Source organism: Callithrix jacchus, chromosome 1, assembly GCF_049354715.1.
Source record: "Callithrix jacchus isolate 240 chromosome 1, calJac240_pri, whole genome shotgun sequence".
Lineage (NCBI taxonomy): Eukaryota > Metazoa > Chordata > Mammalia > Primates > Cebidae > Callithrix > Callithrix jacchus.
The window spans coordinates 13138481-13164306 of NC_133502.1; the positions used below are offsets into that span (position 1 = coordinate 13138481).

The window sequence follows — 25826 nt, forward strand, 5'->3', positions numbered from 1 at the left end:
GTTGGTTTTTTTTCTTTTTTTATTATCCCACCTTGTCTTAACTAGGCCTTCAGAGCCCTGGTTCACAGCAAGTGACTTGACTTAGCAGTATTTACAGCAGGAAGATGAATAGAATAAAGAAAGCTACTTCTGTTTGGAAAAGAAGGTATTACACATTAGAGGGAAAGGGATCTATCCTGTTTTTCTCAAATCTTTCTACAAGAATTAATGATTTTCAGACTAGATGATTAGTTTTGGCCATCCTTGGCCAGAGGAATGGAAGCCAGAGATAGGAGATAAAACACTAAATAACAGTTTTTGTACATTTTTGCAGTTATATCACCACAAGATTCTATATCACCATTAAGGTTCTAGAACTGTCTTACTAACAGATGATTTGAGAGAACTTAGAAAAGGGTAATTCTCATTTCTCTTGTATTTTACAGTGTCCACAGTACCTGATTAATTCACATAAACGGCTTAGTGTGGTGTCTTAACAGATGCTAGTTAGTAAAGTCATCACTATCATCTTCCTTAACATAATGCCTAAGTATCAATATTAATATTTCTGTTTCACAAATAAGGAACCTGAGGCTCGGAAAGCTCATGACATATCCAAGGAGGCAGAGCTGGGACTTACTTCTAGGTCCTCTCGTCTAGATCTTGCTTTCTCTCTCCCTTGTGGTACACTTCATCTTAATTTTCGCCAGTGACCAAATTGCAATTGGCCTGGACTTTTAATCTAGAAATTATTTACCCAAAAAAAACCCAGGTTAATTCACTTGATAAGTAACAAACAACTCCCCATGAGAATGTAGGTTTTGATCAATATGAGTTTTATTACTTGGTGCTAGTAAGTAGGACATTGGGCGGATTCTCCAAGGCAGTGCCTCCCTAAGGAAAAGTGACAGGGTTTTACGGGGCAGTGGAGAGGGGAGAAGGGTGCAGCTTTGAATATGGAAGAGGGATCCCAGATGCACAGATGCAGTGAGCCATCATGCCAGCAGACAGGTCGCATGTTATGGTAATGAAACTGTAGCGCCTCCCACGGTGAGGATGTTAGCATGGTAAGTTGCAGGTTTCTTTCAGGAGATAGTTTAGACTGACAAGGTGACCACATTCCACTTGGGTTGCAGGGCAGGAGGCTGTATAAGAGGTTGATTGCTCAAGTTGATGAAATTCTTATAAACCCTGGAAACCCTCCTTGTCTGCTTACAGATAGTCCTTTAGTCATTGTAGATCCACTACGTATTTTTATAGGATAGTGGTTGGGGAATGACTGAAAAAGCAGTGTTTTAAGATAATTATTATGGAAGTAGCATAGTAGAGAGTAGAAGGGTGATAAATTGGAGGTGAAACCAGTTAGGAGACTGTTGCAGTGTCTCAGGTTTGAGTTATTTTGGAAATGAAAGGGTTTTTGTAGTGGGAGTAAAAATGACAGGACAGATTTCCTCATATCCAGTAATTTCTGCTCTGTCTATCCCTGTAATCACTACTGGACTAGAATGCAGCCTCTCATTATACCTGATCATGCTAAAAGACTATGGGACACTTTGTTGCTTACCATCCCCTCTCCCTTTCGCTGCCCCACAGTGAATTCTTAGAACTATCGGTTTCTGACTTCCTTCATTTCAGTGTCGGCTTGAACCCTGACAAAATGCAACGCTTCATTCTCCACTGGCTGCTGTTGATTACCATAACCTCTGCCAACAATGACAGTTTTCAGCTCTTTTCTTCATTGTGCATTTGTTTTATTGTTTTTTTCCATGTCACATGTTATTTCTCCTGATTCAGGTGAAAAGACCTTTTTAATAGGCATCACCAGTCTATCTCATGCGAGTTGAACCAACCAGTTACAACATGCCATGAATAATGAATGTGCTCCTCTTCCTCTTCTGTGTTGTTTATTGCTGGGGAGAAGAAATGCTAATTCTGTTGGTCTCATCACCTGAGTTTTCTAGAAACCTGTATTACAGAGATCCTGTGTTTTGGGTTTTTAAATTTAGTATTATGTGTACTGAGTGATTTAAAATTGGAAATATTCTAAGGTCTTATTACAACAATAGAAAAATCTCGCAGAATATTCTTCTGTTCATAACTTAAAAGTTCCTAAAAATCTGAGTTCTTCATAGCTCTGAAGCATCTTTATTTAAGTCTTCTTCATTCAGAGGTAGCTTTAAAAAGGTAGTCATAATTGAACTTTGTGTACTGAATTTTCATTCATAAACATTTTGCCAAATATTCTGAAAATGAGGGGTGCTGAAAGATACTATAATTTAATCCAGATGTAAATTTAAGTAGCAGTTCAAATAACTTGCCTATTCCTAATTGACTCAATTTAATCTTTTCAAGTACAATAGTCAGGCCTGTTTTTTAATGCACAGGTTTCAGATTTCAGTTCTCACTGAAGATGAAATGGATGTTGTGTGTCTGAATGCCTTTTCCCCTTTGATAGATGAAAGCTATGTGTTCTCCATTTATTTGCCCAAGCTTGAGTTTTCCTTACTTTTAAATTATGTAAAAAGCATGCTTTGTTGACAGATTTTTAAATGATATATTTTTTATGAAAATCTACATTCTAGCTACACATTCATGTATCAAATATAGATCAACAGCCACTTTCCTCCACCTTATTTTGCATGACTTGGATGTTATGGTTTAAAAAATAAAAATCAATTGGTTTAATCAGATAGGTTTTTTGCATTTGGTTCCTAAATGATAAGGTTTGGGGCTTCTAGTTGTAAACACTTCCTCACAAATAACACATTACTGGCACTTTATAATTAGGAGAATCTCCATTTCTAATAAAAAGCCACATTAAATGTAGTTATTATATTCCTTTTCCTTAACATGAATTTTTTGAGGTACTATGACATCTTGATATGCCCAAAGAGCATTGTGGTCAGTTGGATGCAATATATAGATCTAATAGTGAAGAAAATATTTAGAATTATTGTTTTATTTCTAATAACATGTATTTCAGTGTTAATATTCGTTAATTCTTTTGGTCTTTAGCCAGTTTTGGATATAAATTAAGCAGTATTGCATTATACAGAAGCTTAAAATTGGTTAGTGATATTCTGCTGAGTAATAAACTCACTGTCATCAACTTAATGATACGCCTTCTATGATGTAAACACAGAACCAACATGCATGTACATGCAATTTGTCTTGAAGGTTATTTTACTTTTCCTCTTTTAATGAGGAAATTGTGTATTATCTTACTGATTTTTCTTTAATTGAGGTATAATTTTTATGCAATAAAGTGCACAAATTGTAGGTATACAGCTGTGATGTGTACACCATGTACCCAAATCCCAGATGAAGATGGACAGACATTTCAGGCAACAAAGCAGGCTGCCTCATGTTCCATTTCAGCCACTTTCATACTCAGAGACCACCATAAGTGAGCCGTGCCTAGTATTGAACTTCTGGCTTCCATCATTCAGCATCCTCTGTGGGATTCATCCGTGTTGTTGCATGGAGCAGTAGTTAATTCTCTTTAATTGAGGTGCAGGATGCCCCTTGCATACCAGGATTATTTGTTCTGTTGATGGGGCATCTGGATGGTTTCTAGGTGGGGGTTATTCTGAATGGTGCTACTAAGAACATTCTAGTATATATCTTTTGATGACTATGTGTGTACTTTCTCTTGATGTAGTATTATTGAATTATAAGTACTTTTGTTCAGTACTAATGTATACTACCAACCGATTTTTCAAAGTAGTTGTAATCAACTGGTTACTCTGGTAATTAGCAAGTTACAATTATTCCACTTCCTGACTAACATTTGATCATGTCAGTCTTTTTAATTTTAGCCAATATGATAGGATTCTAGGAATCTCATTGTGATTTTCGTTTTTGTTTTCTTGGTATATAATCATGTGGAGTACCTTTTCATATGCTTTCTGGCCATTTGGGTATTTTCTTTGGAGAAATACCCAGTCAGGTCTTTTGCCTGTTTTAAGCATTGGATTATCTTTTTTTCATACTTTGTAGAAATTCTTTATACATTCTAGATACAAGTTCTTTATTAGATGTATATATTGCACATACTTTTCCCCAGTCTTTGACTTACGTTTTCACTCACCTAGTTTCTTTTAATGAGCATAAATTATTAATTTTAATGAACTCAAAATTTTAAAATCTTTTTATGGTTCCCTGTTGTGTCCTGTTTAATGTATCTTTCTTTACCTCAAGGTTCTGAAGATCCATTTTGCATATTTACTTCTAGAAGTATTATAACCTAACTTCAGTTGTGTGATCCATCTCTAATTAGTTTGTACAGGTAGTATGAGATGGGGGCAAAGGGATTTGTTTGTTTTGTTTTGCAGGTGGCTGTTCAGTTGACCCAGCATCATTGATATAGAGGACCATTTCCCCAGTGAACTGTAGGTGTACCTTTGTCATAAGTCAGGCAAATCTATCTGTGTGAGTCTGTTTCTGGGCTCTCTATTCTGTCCTATTTTTGCATTTCTCTCTTCTTATGCCTAAACCACAGTCTTAATTTTTGTAGCTTTATAGTAAGTATGGATATCTGGTGTCTAATCCTCCGGCTTTGTTCTTCAGATTTGCTTTGGCTCTTCTAGGTATTCTGCATTTCTGTAGAATCCTTTACATTTTCAAGACTCAGTCTCACACACACACACACCCACCCACCCCAACCTTCTGGCATTTCGATTGGGATTGTATAAAATCCATAAGTCAGTTTGTGGAGAAATTATGTGTTAATAATATTGTAAACTTTACAATATTATTCCAGTCAGTAAATATCCTATATCTTTCATTTTATTTATTATTTTTATATTTCTATAAGCACTGTTTTGTAATTTTTGTTGTAAAGGTCTTTTACATCTTTGACTAGATTATTTTCAGTATTTGCTATTATTTGGTGCTACTGTAAATGGTTTGTTTTAAATGATTTTCTAATTGTTTTCTAATTTTACTATGTTTGAATTCTATGTGTAGATTAACCTGGTATCCATAACCCTTACATTTTAAAACTCTTTATAAGTTATGTTTATAGTTTTTGTTTGGTCTTTTTTTCTTTGCCTTTTGCACCGTCTGGGAACTTAATTGTACTTAGTTTCCTTTTTTGTACTTAAATATTCCTTTAAATTTTATAAAGCATAAATTACGTATGTAATTTTTAAATTAGCCTTTTATAATTACAGATTCACATGCAGTTTTATGAAATGATCAATTCCATGCACTCTTTACCCGGTTTTCCCCAGTGGGGTAACATCTTGCAGAATTGTAGTACAATATCACAAACAGAATATTGACCTTGATACAGAACATTTCCATCACTGCAGAAACTCCCATGTTGCCTTATAGTCACACTCCTCTCCTTCCCTCCATTCCCCTTCCCTATCCTTTGTCCCTGTCAACCATTGGTCTGTTCTCTTTTCTGTAATTTTGCCACTTCAAGAATGTTATATTAAGTAAAATCATACAATATGTAACCTGTTGTGATTGGCCCTTTTCACTCAGCCAAACTCCCTGGAGATTCATCCAAGGTGTGGTGTGTATCATAGGTCATTCCTTATTATTGCTGAGTAGTATGACTGATACGGATTTACTGCAGTTGGTTTAACCATTTACTTGAAGAAGGGCATCATCGTTGTTTCTGATTTTTACCCATAAACATTTGTGTACAGGTTTTCATGTGATCATAAGTCTTCTGGGTTAAATGCCCAAGGGTACAGTTTTTCACTCATGATAATTACATGGTTAATTTTATGCTGCCATACTCTTCTCTAAAGTAGCTAATTTGACATTCCAGCAGCAATGTATCTGGTTTCTTTGCATCCTCACCAGCATTTTGGTGTTGTCACTATTTTTTATTTTAGCTACTATGATAATAGCAAATGATGTTTACATCTTTTCAAGTGCTTATTTGCCGTCTACATCCTCTTCAGTGAAATGTCTATTCATGGCTTTTGTCCATTTTCTAATTGGATAGTTTGTTTTTACTATTGAGTTTTGAGAGATCTTTATAATTCCTAGATACTAGTCTTTTGTCAGATAGATGTTTTGAAAAGTTTCTCCAAGTCTGTAGTTTGTCCTTTTATCCTCTCAAGTCTTTCACAGAGCAAAAATTTTAATTTTAATGAACTCTTAATTTGGTTACTGTTTACATGGTATATCTTTTTCTGTCCTTTCACTTTTAACTTATTTATTTTTTAAAGTGGATTTCCTCTTAACAACATATATATATAGGTCTTTTTTTTACAAATTCAGTCAGAAAATCTTTTTATTCATGTGTTTAAACTTACATTTAGTGTGATTACTAATATGCTACAATTAGGCCCATGATTTTACTGCTTGTTTTCTGTTTTTTCCACTTGCTTTTTTTCTTTTCTCTTCCCCCTCTTCTGCCTTCTTTTGGATTATGTGTAATTTGTTGCATTCCATTTTATCTGTTGTCCTTTATATTTTTTTAAATGGTTGTTCTAGGTGTTACAATATAAATTCCTAACCTTTCACAGTCTACTTAGAGTTTGGATTGTACTACTTAGAGTAACATGTAAAGAGCTCACAACCATGTAGATCTCTGCTTTCCAGAGTTTTTGTATGTGTTACATCTACTTTATCAAAACCCCCAAAAGGACCATGTTATAATTTTTTGTATGTTTATACATATTGTAAAGAACTTGAGGGAAAAATCTTATATTTACATAGTATTTACTATTTCTGTTTTTCTTTCCTCATTCCTAAAATTGCAAGATTGCCTTGATACCATTTTCCTTCAGCCCAAGGAATTTTCTGTAGTATTTCTTTTACAATAGATTTGCTAGTGATAAATTTTCTTAGCTTTCCTTCACTTGAGAATATTATTTTCCTTTAGTTGTGAAGGATATTTTGCTGATACAGTATTCTGTATTGACAGGGTTTTTTGTTTTTTTCATTTAGTATTGTAAAGATTTTTCTGCTATCTTCTGGCATCTGTGGTTTCTGATGAGAAATTTTCAGTCATTTTGTTTGTTCTCCTGTATATAATGCATTTGTTTTCTTTGGCTGCTTTCAAGATTTTATCTTTATCTCTAGTTCTAAGTGATTTGATTACACTGTACCTAAACATAGTTCTGCTCATTTATTTTTTCTTTTTTTTCTCTCAATTCTTTTTTATTGCATTTTAGGTTTTGGAGTACATGTGAAGAACATGTGCTCTCTTCCTCCCCATCACCTATATTTGGCATTTCTCCCTATGCTATCTCTCCCCAACTCCCCACTCCCCGCTGTCCCTCCTCTATTTCCCCCTACAGAACCCAGTGTGTGATGCACCCCTCCCTGTGTCCATGTGTTCTCATTGTTAAACACCCACCTATGAGTGAGAACATGCGGTATTTGATTTTCTGTTCTTGTGTCAGTTTGCTGAGAATGATGGTTTCCAGGTTCATCCATGTCCCTACAAAGGACACAAACTCATTGTTTTTGATGGCTGCATAATATTCCATGGTGTATATGTGCCATATTTTCCCTGTCCAATCTATCATCGATGGGCATTTGGGTTGGTTCCAGGTCTTTGCTATTGTAAACAGTGCTGCAATGAACATTTGTGTGCATGTGTCCTTATAGTAGAACAATTTATAATCCTTTGGATATATACCTAGTAATGGGATTGCTGGGTCAAATGGAATTTCTATGTCTAGGTCCTTGAGGAATCGCCACACTGTCTTCCACAATGGTTGAACTAATTTACACTCCCACCAACAGTATAAAAGTGTTCCTATTTCTCCACATCCTCTCCATCATCTGTTGTCTCCAGATTTTTTAATGATTGCCATTCTAACTGGCATGAGGTGATATCTCGGTGATATCTCAATGTAGTTTTGATTTGTCTTTCTCTAATGACCAGTGATGATGAGCATTTTTTATATCTTTGTTGGCCTCATGTATGTCTTCTTTTGTAAAGTGTCTCTGTTCATATCCTTTGCCCACTTTTGAATGGGCTTGTTTGTTTTTTTCTTGTAAATCTGTTTTAGTTCTTTGTAGATTCTGGATATCAGCCCTTTGTCAGATGGGTAGATTGCAAAAATTTTTTCCCATTCTGTTGGTTGCCGATTCACTCTAATGACTGTTTCTTTTGCTGTGCAGAAGCTGTGGAGTTTGATTAGGTCCCATTTGTCTATTTTGGCTTTTGTTGCCAATGCTTTTGGTGTTTTGGTCATGAAGTCCTTGTCTACACCTATGTCCTGAATGGTTTTGCCTAGATTATCTTCTAGGGTTTTTATGGTGTTAGGTCTTATGTTTAAGTCTTTAATCCATCTGGAGTTAATTTTAGTGTAAGGTGTCAGGAAGGGGTCCAGTTTCTGCTTTCTGCACATGGCTAGCCAGTTTTCCCAGTACCATTTATTAAACAGGGAATCCTTTCCCCATTGCTTGTTTTTGTCAGGTTTGTCAAAGATTGGATGGTTGTAGATGTGTGGTGTTGCCTCTGATGCCTCTGTTCTGTTCCATTGGTCTGTATCTCTGTTTTGGTACTGGTACCATGCTGTTTTGATTACTGTAGCCTTATAGTATAGTTTAAAGTCTTATAGTGTGATGCCTCCTGCTTTGTTTTTTTGTTTTTGTTTTTTTTTGCTTAGAATTGACTTGGTTATGTGGGCTCTCTTTTGGTTCCATATGAAGTTTAAGGTGGTTTTTTCCAGTTCTGTGAAGAAGGTCATTGGTAGCTTGATTTTTTTCAATCTTTTCTCTTTTCTTCAAATTAGATCATTTCTGTTGATCTGTTTTTAAGTTCACTGATTCTTCTGTCATGTACAGTCTTCTCATCCAGTGAATATTTTATCTTAGATATTATAATTTTCAGTTCCCAAATTTTCATGTGGTTCTTTTTATTATACTTTGAGAGCATTTTATTTTTCTGTTCATTTTTAGAGTGTTTACCTTTACTTCATAGAGCATGGTTATAATTGCTTCTTTAAAGTCTGACAATTTCAGCATCTAGGTCATATGACATCTATTGATAGTTTTTACCCTTGAGAATTAGTTTTTCTGAGTCTTTGCATGTTTGGTAATTTTATATTGTGTCGGGTATTTTTAGTATTAGGTTGCTTAGTCTCTGGGTCCTATTACAATCCTCTGGAGAATGTAGATTTCTTTTTTTCTTATAGCTGATAGCCAACCCACTGAGGTTCAAACTACAAACTTTCTCCTTGTTTGGAAGATGATTCTAATGTCAGTTCAATTTTCAAAGTCTTTACCTATGCTGTCTTGTATATACACCACTCAGTGGCTAGTCTGAAACATGGGTAGTGGTTTAAATTGTAGTTCAGTTCTTTAACCTTTGTTACACTGCCTTGAGTCTTCCCACTCATACACAGTTCATATTAGCTAATGTTGATTCATATACAGAATTAGGGAATATTTTTCTCTAGCTTTCTCCTCTCTGGAAGGATATCTGGGATTCGTCCTGTACTCTTTAGACCACAAGAGCCCATTTTTGGTCTGGCCAGAAACATGATGTTTCAGTTTTAGCTTTCTGCACTGCCACATGGTTCTTGCAATTGGGGTCATCTTCTGGTAAAATGGAAAGAGAAAAAGAGAAGGAAATACACTAGGGATTTCTCCTACCCTCTTTGGGACTTATGGTGCTCTTTTCCCAGTTTCTCTAGTCAGACAGATTTCTAATGAAGCTTTAGCTACTGGCAATGCCTACTGCCCCAGCTCTGCTATCACTCACTCTAGTTGAGCTGTGAAATAAGAAGGAAAAAAACAAGTGAGGGTTTTCAAGCCCACACTAATACTCAAGCTCAGAGGGCCCCCTTTACTCTGATCTTCTGGTTAAAGACTGTCTCCCAGAGTTCAGTTGTCTGTGTGCACCACTGAGTGCCCACCCTCACTCAGCCCAAGGACACAAGAAAAAAGAAGGGAAAACCAGGAAGCTCACTTGCATGTAGGTCTCTTTCTTCAGGTGTTGGTTCTCTTTCCCAAACTGCTTTTTTCTCTTTAGTAGAGAGTTCTTTGGTAATCGTTTTTTTGTATTTCCTCCTGAGTTTTTATCTGTAATCAGCAGGAGATAGGGACTTTAATGGGCTTATGCTATCCTGGCAACTGTAAAGTCCTCAAGTGCTTTTTTAATAAAACGTTTAAAATGACTGTGAATTGCATTTCCATCATCAATTGGTCCATCACAAACAAAGTATTAGGAATCTGTTCTGATATATCAACATTCAGTTTCTATGAAAGCAGATTACTTTATTGATTAAGCTATTCCTAATAGCTTTGAATATCTTCTTGGTATCATTACTCTCCCTAGTTTTTACATTATATTTACACATTTCTCTCTGTTCATCTTCAGTATGCATTCTGAAACCAAGAGAATATCAGAACAAAGGACTGTGGTTTTCTTTAATTATTCAAGCTAAATTACCGGTAATGTCCTTTTAAGATGAAATATTTAGTCGCTTCAAAACAAGTCAGGTTGGAGGAAGAGGGCAGCCTTACCTAGCTCATGTTTTTCATCCTTACAAGCAATATTGATGTTTCTTGCTAGCAGCTGTGGTAGAAGCCTTAGAGTCCTAACCAATACAGTTCTCTTTCTTCAAAACTCCCATAACACGTTATTAAAACTCCCATAACACTTTATTAAAAGATTAAAAATATCAATCCTGTGGATAGGGAAACAGGCACTCTCAAGCACTATTGGTTTCAGTATAAATTTCTGGATGTTCACTGAAACTTTGTGTGTGTCTGAGTTTATACGGCAATTTGATGAACTAACCTAGGAATATGATTTTTCTGGCTCAAAGGGTATATAAAAGATATTATAGATATAAACACATATGTGATATATATATTATGTAATATATACATTCTTTATGCCCTTTGAGATAGAAATCTAGGTATAGTTCATCAGATTGCTGTTTATGTTAGCTAAAAATGGGGGTGGGGGCCTTCATATACACTAATGGAGGACAGATAATTAAATTATGATATAGGTTCTGTAAAATGGAATACTACCCAGTCATTAATATGATACATATTATTTACCAAAATGGAAAGCTCTATAATATTAAGTGGAAATTGAAGCTACTAAATATAATTGGTATAATCTCCTTTTAAAAAAGTTTGTAGCTATACTTATATTGAGATACATATATAGGAAAATAATTTGGAAGGACAGACATCAAAATAGTTAAAGGGATCATTCTCACAGAGATTAAGAATTTAAAAATGGGATTTTCTGTTCCCTATTAAGTATTGCCAGGCATTGTTTTTTTTAAATCATGACTTACTTAATTTGAGCAAGAGTAGAAGGGACCTATATTCATTTTGGGGAAAAGATTTCTACATTCTAAAGGGTAAAAGAACTAGAATCTATGAGAAGAATGGGCAGGGTGTTACAGATCACAGTTCCTTATATACAGGTAAACTTTTAAACTCATTTAACAGAACTGACAGAACAAAATGGGTTGCCTTTAGGTATGAGTTGCACGTCACTAAAAATGTTCAGACATAAGCTACAAAGCCATTTGGTAAGTTTATCATGGAAGTAATAGAAGCATCAGTTTTTTTGACGTTTTGCCTTGCGACTCTCTTGGTAGGCGATTTTAACATTGGGTAAAAATAGTTGAAGGAGGGGACTTAGAAAAGCCTTTCTGATTCTTATGACTGAATTCAAAGAGAATTATATTTCAACCTGCTTATCACTAAGAAGATAACAGCATGTTAAAATTCACATGACATATGACCTTCTTTTAATATGCTACAGTGCAGCACCCTCAAAAGTAAAGTTACAGGACTGACAGTAGTGGTATCTGTCTACAGTTTATCATTGGTGAATACATGAAGGGAAGAAAGAATCGAGTCTGGACTTGCCACATGTGGAACCATAAACCATACACACAGAATATTGTTTGGGGTTACAAAGTAGTAGATTAGGCCAGTGATTCCTAAACCCTGCTGAACTTCAGAATCCATCTTCAGAGCTTCTAGATACAGACATATTACATATTTTAATAGACTCTTGGGTCCTGATCCCACAGATTTAGATTAACTAGCTCTGGAACAGGGCCCAGAAATCACTACCTTTAAAAAAAAATTCTCAAGTTATTTTGATGGTCAGCCAAGTTCAGACACCACCAGAATAAAATACATATACATATACATACACACATATCAGGACAGTTACAAGAAAGGAGAAGGGAAAATAAACTTGATAAACACATCAAATGCCTTTGAATTATTGATATTTTACAAAGCTGTCTCACTGAGAAGCCCATTAACATTCTACAGCTAACTGATGCTACAGCCAGTATTTCTGATGTTTCATTAATCCATTAAGCAGAGCTGCTTAAAAGAACTAGTTTAATTTATTAATACATTTGTAATCATGTTCATGAATATAGTCAACAATATAGAAATTCTTGTCAATAAAAAAGTGTTTGTCCACACTGTATACACAGAAATAAAATTATTGAGCTGCATCAGTCACTGACCTGGTCATGCCCTTAAAGAAATTTTAAGGAAGATATGATGAAGTTGGTGAGACATCTGCTGATGTTTAAGACGTAGGCAAGATGGCATCTTCCTCATGATCAGGTTAACAGTAACACATACATTGAAAGTTTTAGCATTTTGCGTCTTTAGCTTCATGTCCAAGTGATGTGTATAGAAAAGGAGGAAAATGAAGGCAACCCACAAACTGATAATGAAATTAGAACATGAAAGTCATTGTCATCACTCACTAACAAAGGGCCTCATCGTCCTAAATAGTAGAGTCAGCCCTCTAAGTTATTCTTTCTTAAGTGCCAGATTTGTCTTCTGAGGCCACTTTTGGCACCCAAATTCCTGAAGTCTAGCCTCAAATAAACATTTCTTCCAGTGCCAGAGACCTGCAGGAGGCTGTAGAGAGGGATTCCACAGCTGGTCCCTGCACCAACAGGCATGTGCTTGCTGGCTCAGGCATGGTCTAGGGCATGTCCTGCTGAGAATGCTCTTCCCCTAGAACCTGCATGGTAGGGAGCAGCCTCCCTGAGACCCTTCCCATCTTTGTTCATACGCCACTTTCCCAACGAGGCCTGTGATCATCTTATTTAAAATTGTGACACTTGTGCTCCATACCCACCACCTGATCCTCATCTTTTTTCCATTGCACTTAACACTTTTCTTGTAAACCTAGAATTGACTTATGTTTATTGTTGATATCCTCTGCTAGACTGTAAGCACTGTGAGACTACAGATCTTTGTTTGCTTTGTCCATAGATGTAAGTGCCTAGAATGGTGGCTAGCACTTAGCATATAAACATGTGTTGAGTGGATGCGTAAGTACATGATGCATTGATTATTACTAGCTATTTATGCCACATCAGGCAGTTTTCAGCATAGCCTTCAGTATTCACGTAGTTAAACCATCCCAAATATTTGTGTTTGAACAATGTTGTCTGTGAAATGGAACTGCTTAGGTCATGAGTGCATTTTTGAGTTCTGCTGTTGAGTCAGAGCATGCTGGCAGTAGCTGCTCTACTTGTAGAAGTGAAACCTCCTGGTTGTGTTTTGGCCCCGTGAGATCTCATGAGATTTCCCCCAACATTTTTGGCTTTATTCCCGATGTACACTTTGGTATCTCTTCAAAGACCAGCTTGTAGGACATTATTCTTAGAACAGTCAGCAATTAACCTAGTCAGTAATATGTGTTGATCAGACGTTATTCTAAGCACTCAGCAATTAACCTAGCCAATAATATGTGTTGATTGTGGGTGTGACCCACCATGTCTGTTGTGATTTTCAACTTCAGAGCATCTTTGGAATTACCCAGTCCAGCTCATTTTATACTTTAAGAAACTCAGGAAACCAAGATTAGGTTAATCTTCTAAATTCACAGTACTAGCTAGAGGCAGTTTTGGGACTGGAGTCCTAGTCTGTTTGGGCTTTTTTTTTAAACCCACCATATTGCTACAACATATAGCAACACCAGTTTCCTCGTGCAGTGTAGTCATCTACTGTCAACACGGGGCTTGGCTTCTTTCCCTTCAACTTCTCACCCATTTTTCTTATGAAGGATCCAGATTTCTCCAAATGTTACCTTCATATGGGACCCTATTCTGTCACCCCAACCCAAAGCCTTCTTAGAGTGCCTTCTCCACAGGGGCCAGGATTTTCTCCGAAGTGCCCGCTGTTTGAAAATACTTTTCTGCTCTCCTGGGCCCCTGTCTCCATGATGTTCAGCGCAGGGATTGGAGGAGCCCCTGGTTAGTGTCTGGTGGCTGCTTTGTTACAGTTTTTGACTCCATCTCTTTTTTGCCTCTTTTCCCAGCTCCACCCTCAATTCTGTTTGCCCTCAGGAGCTCCTTACCTTCTTTGATCAGTTTCTCCAGCTCCTTCACTCTTCGTGGCCTCTCAAGGCCATATCAGTAGAATTAGGAAAGGAAAGAAACAACCACCCTGCTTTTATTTAGTACTTGATTTTTTTTCAGTTTTATCTCATTTGACCATTACAGCAACCTTGTGTTAAGTGGGAACAGATATTCCTTCTCCCTTTTTACGGATAAAGAAATGAAATACAGATATGTAAAGGAAATGATCTCATTTGCAGAACTGGAAGCGGAGCCTCCAACTCAGAGTTTAGAATCTTTTCTGCTGTCCCAAATTTTAACAGAACGAAAGACAAAATTTATCACCGTCTGGTATTATGAAATGTACACATTTTTTTAACATCTTACTCAGTTTAAAAATCTTCTGAGAATATTAATGTGGATTTCTCTAGTGTCTTTATTAGCTTGATTTTAGAAAAGCCCAGTGTCAGTTACGTTAGTGATGTAATAAACAGGTTCTCTGATACTGACTGCATTTTCATCTACATTTACCAGTTGTTAAATGCTGTTGCATGTGGAACTGTGTTTGCAATATTTTATTTACTGTTTTAAGAATCAGGTTGTTGTTAAGTTTATTCAAATTCTTGATTTAAATAGTGTATCAATACAACTGTTAATAATTTGATATCTTTCACAGAACTGTTAATAATTTGATATCTTTGCAAGTTTTGAAAATCCACATATTCTAGTAGATCCTGCACTTAAGTATAACACTTATTTCACATATAAAACATGGTATAATATTGTATTTAAACTTAAAAATATTCCTTAAAATATGTATCTCAGCTAATAGAAAGTGATGTCTTCCCACTTTTTATTATTCATATTCCCACTTTTTATTATTCATAGACAGACTGAAATTTGTTTTTAACTTAAATTCAGTCAATAAGTTTTACTTAATTATATTAATGTTTTTAAGTTACTTCACTGCCAAGCAGAGCATTTTAAAGCACTCTGTGATGTATGTACTCTCATAAGAAAAATGAAATGCAATTATATTTTTCAAGTAAAACAAATTGGAAACTGACATTGTCCTCACATGGCTGGCAGTGTCCACTCCCTATCAAGCTTCCTGTATAGCCAACCAAGAGGGTTTCTATGCAAAGTAGCAAATATATGGTGTTTTGTAATGCAGCTTTATTCTCACTGCCACTTGCCCTCCCAGAGGTTATGGGGTACACACATTGTTTGTATGTAAGAATCCTAGAGGATGTTAAAAATCCTGTGTCTTATGTTCAGAGCTGTCAGTGTGATCTAAGGCCCGAAATCATAAGGTACAGTGGTATATAGTAAATTCATATAAAGTCCTTTGATATGAATTGAAGTTGTCCAAATTCATTTCCTACAAAATAATATCCAAATTCTAGGTTTGCCTTTGATGTTGTTACTTCCACTCATTTTTAAGTCGTTTTCATGTTTTACATTGCCAAACGGCACACTACCTGGTGTGCACCCTCTTGTTGAGACCATTCTTCATTTGATACAGTGTCAAAGAAAAAAGCGAGACTTGGGAATTTGATTTCCTTTACAATTTAGGGTGAGTGGAGAGAACCATCTTGACAGCATGACGAAATCTGTGGAAGTATCATAGCAAACAAATAATAACCACCTGCCTATTATCCAGTTTCCTGAATGACAAAAATTGTCTATGCCTCCTGCCTCAAAGGCTTGACCATGGGGTGGTTTTGTCTTCTGATAGATTAGCTGTGTCCAGTCACATTTGTTATCACTTAGATGCAGTCTTGCTGTTTACCACCTTTAAATCAGAAATACATTCTCCTTAGGGGAAGACACACACACACACACACACACTCACTCTCTCTCTCTCTCTCTCTCTCTCTCTCTCTCTCTCTCTCTCTGTCTCTCTCACTGATTTATACTAAAATCACAAAGGCCTTTTAAAATGTCTTGTGAAAATATATTCGCTACCTTTCATAGAACAAACATAAATGAGAATAGTAAATCAATGTGCAGGCCAGCACCAGTGTTGACGTCTGTTGTGACCTATGCTACATGGAGTAACCATTGTAGACACAATCGTCTTAGGCACCAAAATGACTTACGAGCTTTTTTCTTTGTTCTTTTCTTATCACTTACTATTTTTGTTAGTTTAGCTTTTTCCAAACATGTTTACTGAGAGATACCTATTTTAGTTAGGAAGAAAAAGATAACACCAAAAAAGCTAATTGGGGCGAATTCTTGTCAGTCCTAAAAGAATCCTATTGTTTCTCTTTGAACTAACTAATCCATAAAGGTTTTCTGAAGGGATGGGGTGTGGTTGTATTTGATGGCTTCCATTTGAATGATTTCTACTAGCGTTTTTCTTATTTGAGAAATATTAGAAAGAACATGATCAATTTTACACACATAGAATATAGTAAAATGCTGATAATTATAAGTTGTTTACTCATTGGATCTATGTATTACATGATCAACTGAAAAAGCGTCTCTCAGAATGGGAAAAAAAAGAGGATTTAGTCTGAGTTTCCAAGAATAATTTTCCAAGTATATCTGGAAAGATAAATTAATGTCAAAGGATGTATAATTGATTAATTAAAAATATCATTTCATAAAACTCATTTTATAATCCACTGTGAGAGCAGCTTCAAAATGCCCTCAGATAAGTATCAAGCCAAGTGGTACAAATCATTTTCATGCAACTAAAGATACCATTTGTGGGCCAAGCACAGTGTCTCATGCCTGTAATCCCAGCACTTTGGGACGCCAAGGCAGGCAGATCATGAGGTCAGGAGTTTGAGACCAGCCTGGCCAATATGGTGAAACCCTGTCTCTACTAAAAATACAAAAATTAGCAGGGCGTGGTGGCACGTACCTGTAGTCCCAGCTGAGACTTAAAGATCAGCCTATCTTTAAGCTGAGGCAGAAGAATCACTTGAACTGGAAGGCAGAGGTTGCAGTGAGCTGAGATCACACCACTGCACTTCAGCCTAGGCGACAAAGCAAGACTCCATCTCAAAAAAAAAAAAAAGATATCATTTATGTTGGAATATCCCCCCAAAATGAAAATACATGTGACCTCTTTAACTTGGTGCTGTTACAATGTATGTGTGTGTTTTCTTTCTTCTCTCATAGGTATGAGAAAGTGCCAGTCATCTTGGTTGGGAACAAAGTGGACCTGGAAAGTGAGAGAGAAGTATCATCCAATGAAGGCAGAGCCCTTGCTGAAGAGTGGGGCTGCCCCTTTATGGAGACTTCTGCTAAGAGTAAAACAATGGTGGACGAACTCTTTGCAGAAATTGTGAGGCAGATGAACTATGCTGCTCAGCCTGACAAAGATGACCCATGCTGTTCGGCATGTAACATACAATAGCATCCAAATATGGCTGTCCTGGATGGGATTTGCCCAATGTTGTAGGTGATAGAAAACTCACCTACTCCTCTGCAGGACTCACAGGATGCGTGGTGTTAATCTACAGAGAACTGCAGCCCTTATTCAGAATTGAGCAGTGATTGTCAGTTGATATCTCTGAGTAACATTTGGGTTCAGTAACTACAGTTTTCACCATTTGTCCTCAGTCTCCTTTCTGCATCTGCAACGTTAAGGCATAGTCCATCGATCTACAGGGTGATCTCATTTGAAAGCTATGATGGCATTGTCGCTGAGTTGACAGAAGCAACTACTGTATAAATTTAAAATAACCATAAGGGAGAAACCAGAAGATTCCTATGACCACTTACAATTAAAATATTTTGTCTTCTTTAAAAAAATAAGTAAAGGAGAAATATTTTCCTACAAGAGTACTGAATTTCAGGAATTGGGATAGAGCTTCTAACCAATGTATTCCGTCAAGTAAGATAATAACAGCTGACCTGCCAACAGCATTACAGGGAGAGATTCTTTGCTCAGCTAACACATTTCTGTTTTTCAAAATTGATGCTTAATTGTAGCTGTTATTCTAATTTGTGACATGGAACTAACTCATGCTTCAATCCTTGATAGAGCAAAAGTCAGAACAGGTTATGTAAAAATACAGTCTAGCTTTAGACTTTGTTAAATCACCTGCTTTGCCACAGAAAATGGAGGCTTTCACAAGGGTTTGATCAGAATTAAACTCCAGACCCACCCTCTTTTAACCGAGCAAGGGTGGTCTTTATAACTTTACTGAACAAGAGGGAAGCAACTGTGATGGGAAGATTGCCTAGCCTTACTAACAAGAAGCATTCTAATAGATACACTAGTACCATCATATAAGGAAAATGAAGCCATGTTGCATCCACATGTTCCCGTTTGCAGAAACCTCACAGGACAATACGAATATCTGGCATTTTTCAGTTCGTTAAAGCAGCGAATTCCTTCTGGCCTCTAAGGGCTATGGTTGTAGCGTGGCCCGTAGCTAACCTGCTTTCCAAATCAAGTTTGCTGTAGGAGAGCTTTATTGCAGGCATTTTAAAAATGGAATAACCATGTGAAATAATTTGGGCTTAAAAGTAGAACATAAATTATAGAGTGGAAGGTAAGGGACAAAAGCTTTTTATCTTTAATTTTTCCTGGAGAATTATATAAAGGTTTTCTTAGAACAATTTTGCCCTGATTACTGAAGTAGCAAATAAAGCTGGAGTGAATATTTTGTTTTGAAAAGGTGCTCAAGCTCTGACATTTTTGGTTTTTACAGCCGTGAAGTATTTATCATTTGCATGACTAATGGCACAGAAAAAACCTATTCATAAGTTTTACAATCAAGTATAGAAGGGTCTTCAGCTAACTTCAGTTATAAATGCTGAAAAGAGTATCCTGAGCTGGGCCTTGGGAGAAGAATTTGGCCTTCAGAACTGCAATATCACTGAGCCTGCGATCTATATACCACCCCACATTTTGTTGGTTTCACAGTCTTGTGCAAGTAACCTCTGGTCTTATGTGTGTAACTGAGAGAAGAGTGTGTGTTTGTGTGTGCATGTGTGTTTCTTGTTCCTAAGAATTTGGCACAAGTCAGAGATAATTGCCTATACTAAGAATCTATTCTGCAGAATATAGTGTATCAAAAGCTTTTTTCTTTTCAATTATTAAAGTGTCTTTTATACTTTTTTGAAATCATTGGTAGCCCCCCAAGTGTTTAATAACTGGCATTAAGCTTAAAGGATGAAGAAGAAAAAACAGTCGATAGTATTTTTCATAATGAGAAAGCTGAAGGCATATGTGAATGAAAGCTGGCCATAGTTATCAAAAATCTTTGAATTTTGAATGTTTACATTCTTCAGTATAATTTTTTATAATCCTCAATTATGAAGCACCTTGTTTATAGGACAAAAAATGTTAACCAATTTTATTGAAACAAATTTCACTGCGTAAAAGTTGGTTTGATTCAAATGTAGAGAAATTGGAGATTCAAGAGAGAAGATTTCTCTACTGAAATAAAAATAATTCTGAGTTGGTTGATTTTTGAATCCTCTAACTTCTCAGAATGATTCTTTCTTTAGAATTCTATAATTAATAGAAATTTTTGACAAGTAAGATTGCAAAATAGAAATATCTATAAAGATCCCACAGTTTGACATTATGGCTTGCTATGATGTGAAAATAGGTTAAATAATATGAAAGGTATGGGAGAATGTCAAGTGGAAAAGATGATCTAAAATTCTGAGTTATATTACTAGTTAAAAACATTTGTGTCAGATGACAAGGTGGGCTTTTACTGTAAAGACGTGAATAATAACCCATCTGGCTGCCTGATCAGTGTTTCCCTGCAGCCTTGCATATTTAGTGACCAAGGCATCAAGGACATTCTGAAACTGGAAATTTGTATTCATCTGGTGTGTATATAACTCAGCTGGCAGATGAATGTGTTTGTTGAGATACTGTAGTAATAAAACGCTTAAGAACAGGAAGATTACATCTGTTGGCTACAGAAGAAATCTTAGTGGCTACAGAAGAAAGCTGACTTGGGTCACTATTTTATGCCCTGATCAGACTAGCAACTTAGATAAGTGAAAGTTTTTCTAACATGCCTTAAAAATATTATGGTTTGATCCAAAGACCCACTTTTTCTTTAGCTCTTGTGATTTTCTTTTATTTTTTACTTTTATACAAAGGCAGCATCTTTAAAATTTTTTTTCTTTTGCTGTTGCAACTTTTGGGTTCTTTTAAACTGTGATAGTGATGGTAACTGATGCCTTTCATTTTGTTCAACTTTCACAACACGAGCCAGCATCGGATCAAAAGTATTACATAAAATCTTTTCTTTAACTATTGAAAGGTGCTTTGATGATTTTCTCCTTTGGTTTGTAGAATTAGGACTGAACTTTTGACTCGAATTGCTATAGTCGCCATCACTTTTCTGTGGTAATACTACTGATATTTGCTTTTCTATATAAAGAAATGTTGCCTAAGGCTGTCTGGTATTTGTTTTTAAGGGTTTTCCAGTATGAATGTTAATGGTGTCAGTGTATGTATGAATATGAAAGTGCTTTGTTTGTTGCTGGTTTTTGTTTGTGTGTATGGGTTTCGTTGTTGTTTTGTTTTTTACATTTTTGTTCTTATCAGTAGTCTTGTGTTAGCACTGGGTAAGCTTTAATTGTCCCTTAGCCAATCAAACTTTAAGGACTATGGGGGTCTTTTCTTTTTTTAAAATTTAACATGTCATTGTGCATCTATTAAATCTTGATCAGGGTTTCAAGAATGACTGCAGTGGGTTTTGGAAACAGACTTACCATTATTGATTTGAGGTTTCCCAGAGATATAGTTCACAGTTAATTGTTGCGCTCTAATACAACTGACCATTTAAAATTGAACAAGAGTTTATTGTTTTGTAACAACGTCAGTTGTTAAATCTTGACATTTCAATTAAAACATAAATTGTAGTTATAACTCAATGCAAATTCAACAGTTGTATTTGGAGTTAAATTATTTTAACAAATAAATTTATTTAATGAAACTCTGGATTTGTTTTGTTTTGTACATACGCATGACAGAAATTTATTGTATACAAAAACAACTAAAAATTGCCATATAAAATGAATTTAGTACTTCTCATACAAAAATATTTTAGTTGATTTAAATTGAGAGTTCATCGTATAAAAAGACAGGTAGGTAGATAATTTTCATGGTCTTTCAAAATAACATGAAAAATATTTAAAAAATCAATTATTATAAATATTAACATATCTCCACAGATGACATTTTGTATGATAGCTTGTTAAATTGAAGCCCGATGCTAAGGTTAACAGAATTGTTATAAATAATTAACATTAATTGGCAATATCACTAAAATGATTCAGTATCCTTCTAGTGATGGCTTGAAGCTGTCTTTCTGTTTTCAGGTCACATGGATCCGAAGGTGCCAGAAGCTGAAGGTTGCAGCCAGGCCGTAGGGCCTGCTTGTTCTATATGGGGCCCTGTGAATGTTGACAGATGCTGTTAATTGTATACAGCCTTCAGCTGCTCTGATAAGGAGCCCATTCATTTCCTAAGCCAATTTAAATTACTCCTTTTGGTTATGTTGCCTTCAAACTCTGCTGAAATCCTCTGGCAGCATTCCACCAGTTGAGAAGCTTCATTGTTTAGATTATAAGAATTAATTTGAATGAATATAACAGAGGCACTGTAGATAGAATCCCAGATATTTAAAGGAAAACGTGCCTACATTTTAGTAATATCTTCTGAAGAACTTCAAAATTTTATTTCAAGTGTTTGTAAATTTTTCTTTGTAAATATTATTTAAACCTATCTAATCCCAAATTGGAAGAATGCCTTTGAGGCTAAAAAAATAGTACTTTGAAATTCTCTCAAGTTATACTATTTGTTTGTTAGAGGTCCACGAATGAAAAGATACATGGCTAAAGGAATAAGGTGCTGCCTGATTTGGAACCCAGCTGACCTCTAGGATCTGTGAAGCAGAGAATATTATCACAAACTTCCAAAAGAAGCTGTTGACCTCTTGTTTCTTAATTTAAAATGTTGCCACGTAAATACTAATAAAACATAGTGGCCCTTCAGCTGTTACGGATAATTTCAACTGGTTTTATATTATTGAATATTATCTAATTTTTTAATATTTTATAATTTTTAGATAATATTCAGCATCCCCAACATGGAAGTACTGAGTTTTAAAAGATTTGCTGCTATTCTAGGTAAGATGCTGTGTTCTTTCTTTTTATATTTTCTTAGTAGTCTTCACGTTGGCCTGTAAGGATTTCTCCAAGATTTCTCAGCAGAGAAAAAGGTAGAGGGCTAGTGCTTGAAAGAGTAAATATGAAGCCCTATTTAGTATGTATGAGTTGGGAATAAGAAAGTGAAGGAATGATAATTGGTTTAGCTTATGGGAATTTTTTATAAAAAAAACCTTAGATCCATTTCAAAGACTTAGGTATGAATGATTCATATTTACAATTTTACACTGACTATTTTGAGTGTGATGTGCTTTTTTGCCTTTAAAAACATCAGGATTAGTGAAGCAAATAAAAAGGTCACCCCAACTTCCAGTTCCCCAAAACATCCATGTTAACAATGGATGTAAATCATTCCCAGCATCTTCCTATGCAAATATATACATATGCAAGTATATAAACATAGGTAGAAAGATAACTTGATGGTATTTTTGAGAAACTGGCTCTAAGTACTAAAAATGAATCACTGAAGGTCACACAGCTAATAAAGTAGCAGAGTTAGAAACTCTTCTAACTTTTCTAACTTCTAATAAGCTTCTAACTCTAAATTACCTTTTCCCCACTGTTAATCCTTTTACTTAAATTGAATCCACTCATTCCCTGCCCATTCAGCTATTATTGAGAGGTTATACCTGCATCTAGCACTGTGACAATATAAGAGATGTTCATCTACACGTAAACCCTGAAGTTAAAGACATCCTAGTCCTGTCTCCTTGCCATTCCCTTTTCTCTCGATACATTTTAGTCTACTGGCAAGAAATAATTTGTACCTCCCCTGCTTTCACATGTCAGCATCCCAGTAGCCCAAGCTGAGCTAAACTCCCGGGCACAGCCTCAGACTGCTGCTGGATCTGTTCTTTTCAAGATCATGCACCAGCCTGAGCTAGTTCCCTCCTGGAAACTTGAGGTGTCTGTGGGACAGGGTGGAGCTGGATAACAGTACAGCAGGGCTTCAGGGCTCTGCTATTACCGGCTGGGTCTACTTCCTGAGAAAGAACTCAGGCTAACAATAGGATTAGCGAGCGGGAGTGGGGATACAGAGGCAGGCTGGGGACAGCAGGGCAAAGGGTTCTATGTATCAGATACTGTAGTTAAATACCATGCCTATAGGTAAATTCCAGATGTTTTTAGGTTTTAGAATTTTAGTTTAAAATGTTGGTATGTTCATAGCACAGCTGGGTAGTGTGTTCTGAAGAGGTCTGATATCCTAAGAGGTTTTGCTGAAAATTACAGAGTCAAGCAAGTTTGGGAAATCCCACGTAATGCATCTCACATCTTGGAAAAAAACTCAGATTCCACTGATGTCCCAAAACTGACTAGACCCCAGGACACTGTCTTTAGATTATACATAGTAGCCCTCTTTGGAGCACAATTTGGAAAATGTTGCTATTAGATATTTGGCCTCCAAACCCTGATGTGGGAACTCTCTCCAGGTGAGGGGACCTGGATCTGTTGAAAGCCTGTGAATTCCTCTGACCCCTGTAGTCTCTAGAGGGATGGCAAGACAAAGGGAGAGGGTTGGGTGCCATAGCCTTTGCCTGTAATCCCAGCACTTTGGGAGGTCAAGGCAGGTGGATCATTTGAGGTCCAGGAGTTCGAGACCAGCCTGGCCAACATGGTGAAACCTTGTCCCTACTGAAAGTACAAAAATTAGCCAAGTGTGGTGGTGCGTGCCTGTAGTCCCAGATACTCTAGAGGCTGAGGCAGGAGAATTACTTGAATCTGGGAGGCAGAGATTGCCATGAGCCAAGAGCATGCCACTGCACTTCAGCCTAGGTGGCAGAGAGAGACTCCTTCCAAAAAAATAAAAAGAGGGAGAAGAGGAAAGGAGGCAATCTACAGTTGATGGACATTTGAGTCATTTCCAGTTTGAGTTTATCATGAATAAAGCTGCTATGAACATTCGTGTACATGACTTTTGGTGGATAGACACAGTACTCCTAGGTCAGTATCTAGGACGGGAATTGCTAAACCACAAGATTTGCTTGTTGTCAGCTTTGGTAAACAATGATAGTTTTATTGAGTGGTTGTACCAATTTACACAAAAAAGCAATGTGTGAGAACTCCAGTTGCAGCATGTCACAGGATGGACTGCCTGGGAAGTGGACCGTGATACAGAGCTTAGTGTGCAGGATGTTAATTACCAAGTGTCCTTGGGATTAACTCCTGTGGAAGGGAGTAGAGGAAGTAAGAATGGACAGAGGGAGAAGCGGTGCAATACATGCCAACAACTCCCAGAGCAGGGGGAGTTAGAATGGGACACTTACAATTGTCCCGAGTTGGGCCAAGATGGTTTAGTCCTCTGTACCCTCTGCCTGTCAGTCGCCGTGACCTTGGACAGGATGCATAGGCAATCCCTGAAGGATCAGAGAGTGAAGGCTGTCAGAACACTCAGCAGCAGGGCAACAGTCACTTGACTGAAAGGAGGTCCAGGTGGTGCCTCATGACGTCTACCAACTGCACCTTCCACACATACCTGGCACTGTCTGGCTTTGTCATTTTTCATTTTAGACATTCTGGTGGGAGTGTGGTGGTATGTCACTGTGGGTTTCATTTCATGTTTCTCTAAGGAAAATAACAATTGTAATCACACGGTTTACTGAACAGTGATATACCAACCATCATCCTTGGTCTTTGTTTCATATTATTAATGAAATATTTAAACATTTAATTAATAGAGCTGGCTCTTGGCCAGTGTTTCCATGAATGTGTTTCATCAAGTACTAATGTTGAATAGGAGAAAGATTTCCATGGTCAAATAAATTTGAGAAACACCTGCTTAAACAAAGTTAAATAGGTTCTTGTGGCTTTCAGTGTCTTAATGTGGATTATGTAATATTGTGAGATATAAATACATTATGTTCTGCAAATTAACCATAGGATGCTAGTTTTCCTTAGAACATTTCACAAGACCAATATCTCATAGTTTGGTAAATACTTCTCAAGGCAAAGGGTATGAAGTCCAACAAAAAACAGCTTAAGAAAAAAACAATCTGAAAGTTCATAGTGAAATTAAAAAATAATAATGAGGATTAGTCATTTACAGGATACTAGCTAATAGATATGAAAGACAGCACCAAGAAATCATCTCTTTCCAATCTTCCACTTAAAAGTTGATTCAGGGAAGGATCAGCAATCAGCAATGCCGAGGCCATTGGGTGGAAAGGTTAGAGGGAAACTGATATTCACAAATTACTTCTTATTTGCCAAGGGAAAGAGGTAGCTTTTCAGTGACAAGACCTGGCTGACACCACATGAACCAAGTGATCAAACCAAGAACTACCAACAAAGGGTCAAAAATCTATCACGGGCCCCTCTGTGACACAAAAGGAAGCACCCAGTGTCACCTATGTGGTATCTTCACCTGAATCTAATCGTGGAGAAACAGTCCAGACACATTTACAT

At 36.5% G+C, this 25826-nt stretch overlaps 1 protein-coding gene across 1 annotated transcript in view; it reads left to right on the plus strand.

Moving 5' to 3' along the window:
• RAP2A (RAP2A, member of RAS oncogene family) overlaps positions 1-21190 on the plus strand; it is a 34331-nt gene extending 13141 nt beyond the window's left edge. Inside the window, exon 2 of the mRNA XM_002742491.6 lies at positions 17394-21190. Within this exon, the coding sequence (XP_002742537.1) occupies positions 17394-17631 (238 nt within the window). The 3' untranslated portion in view covers positions 17632-21190. The remainder of the gene's footprint in view (positions 1-17393) is intronic.
• The last annotated feature ends 4636 nt before the right edge of the window (positions 21191-25826 follow it).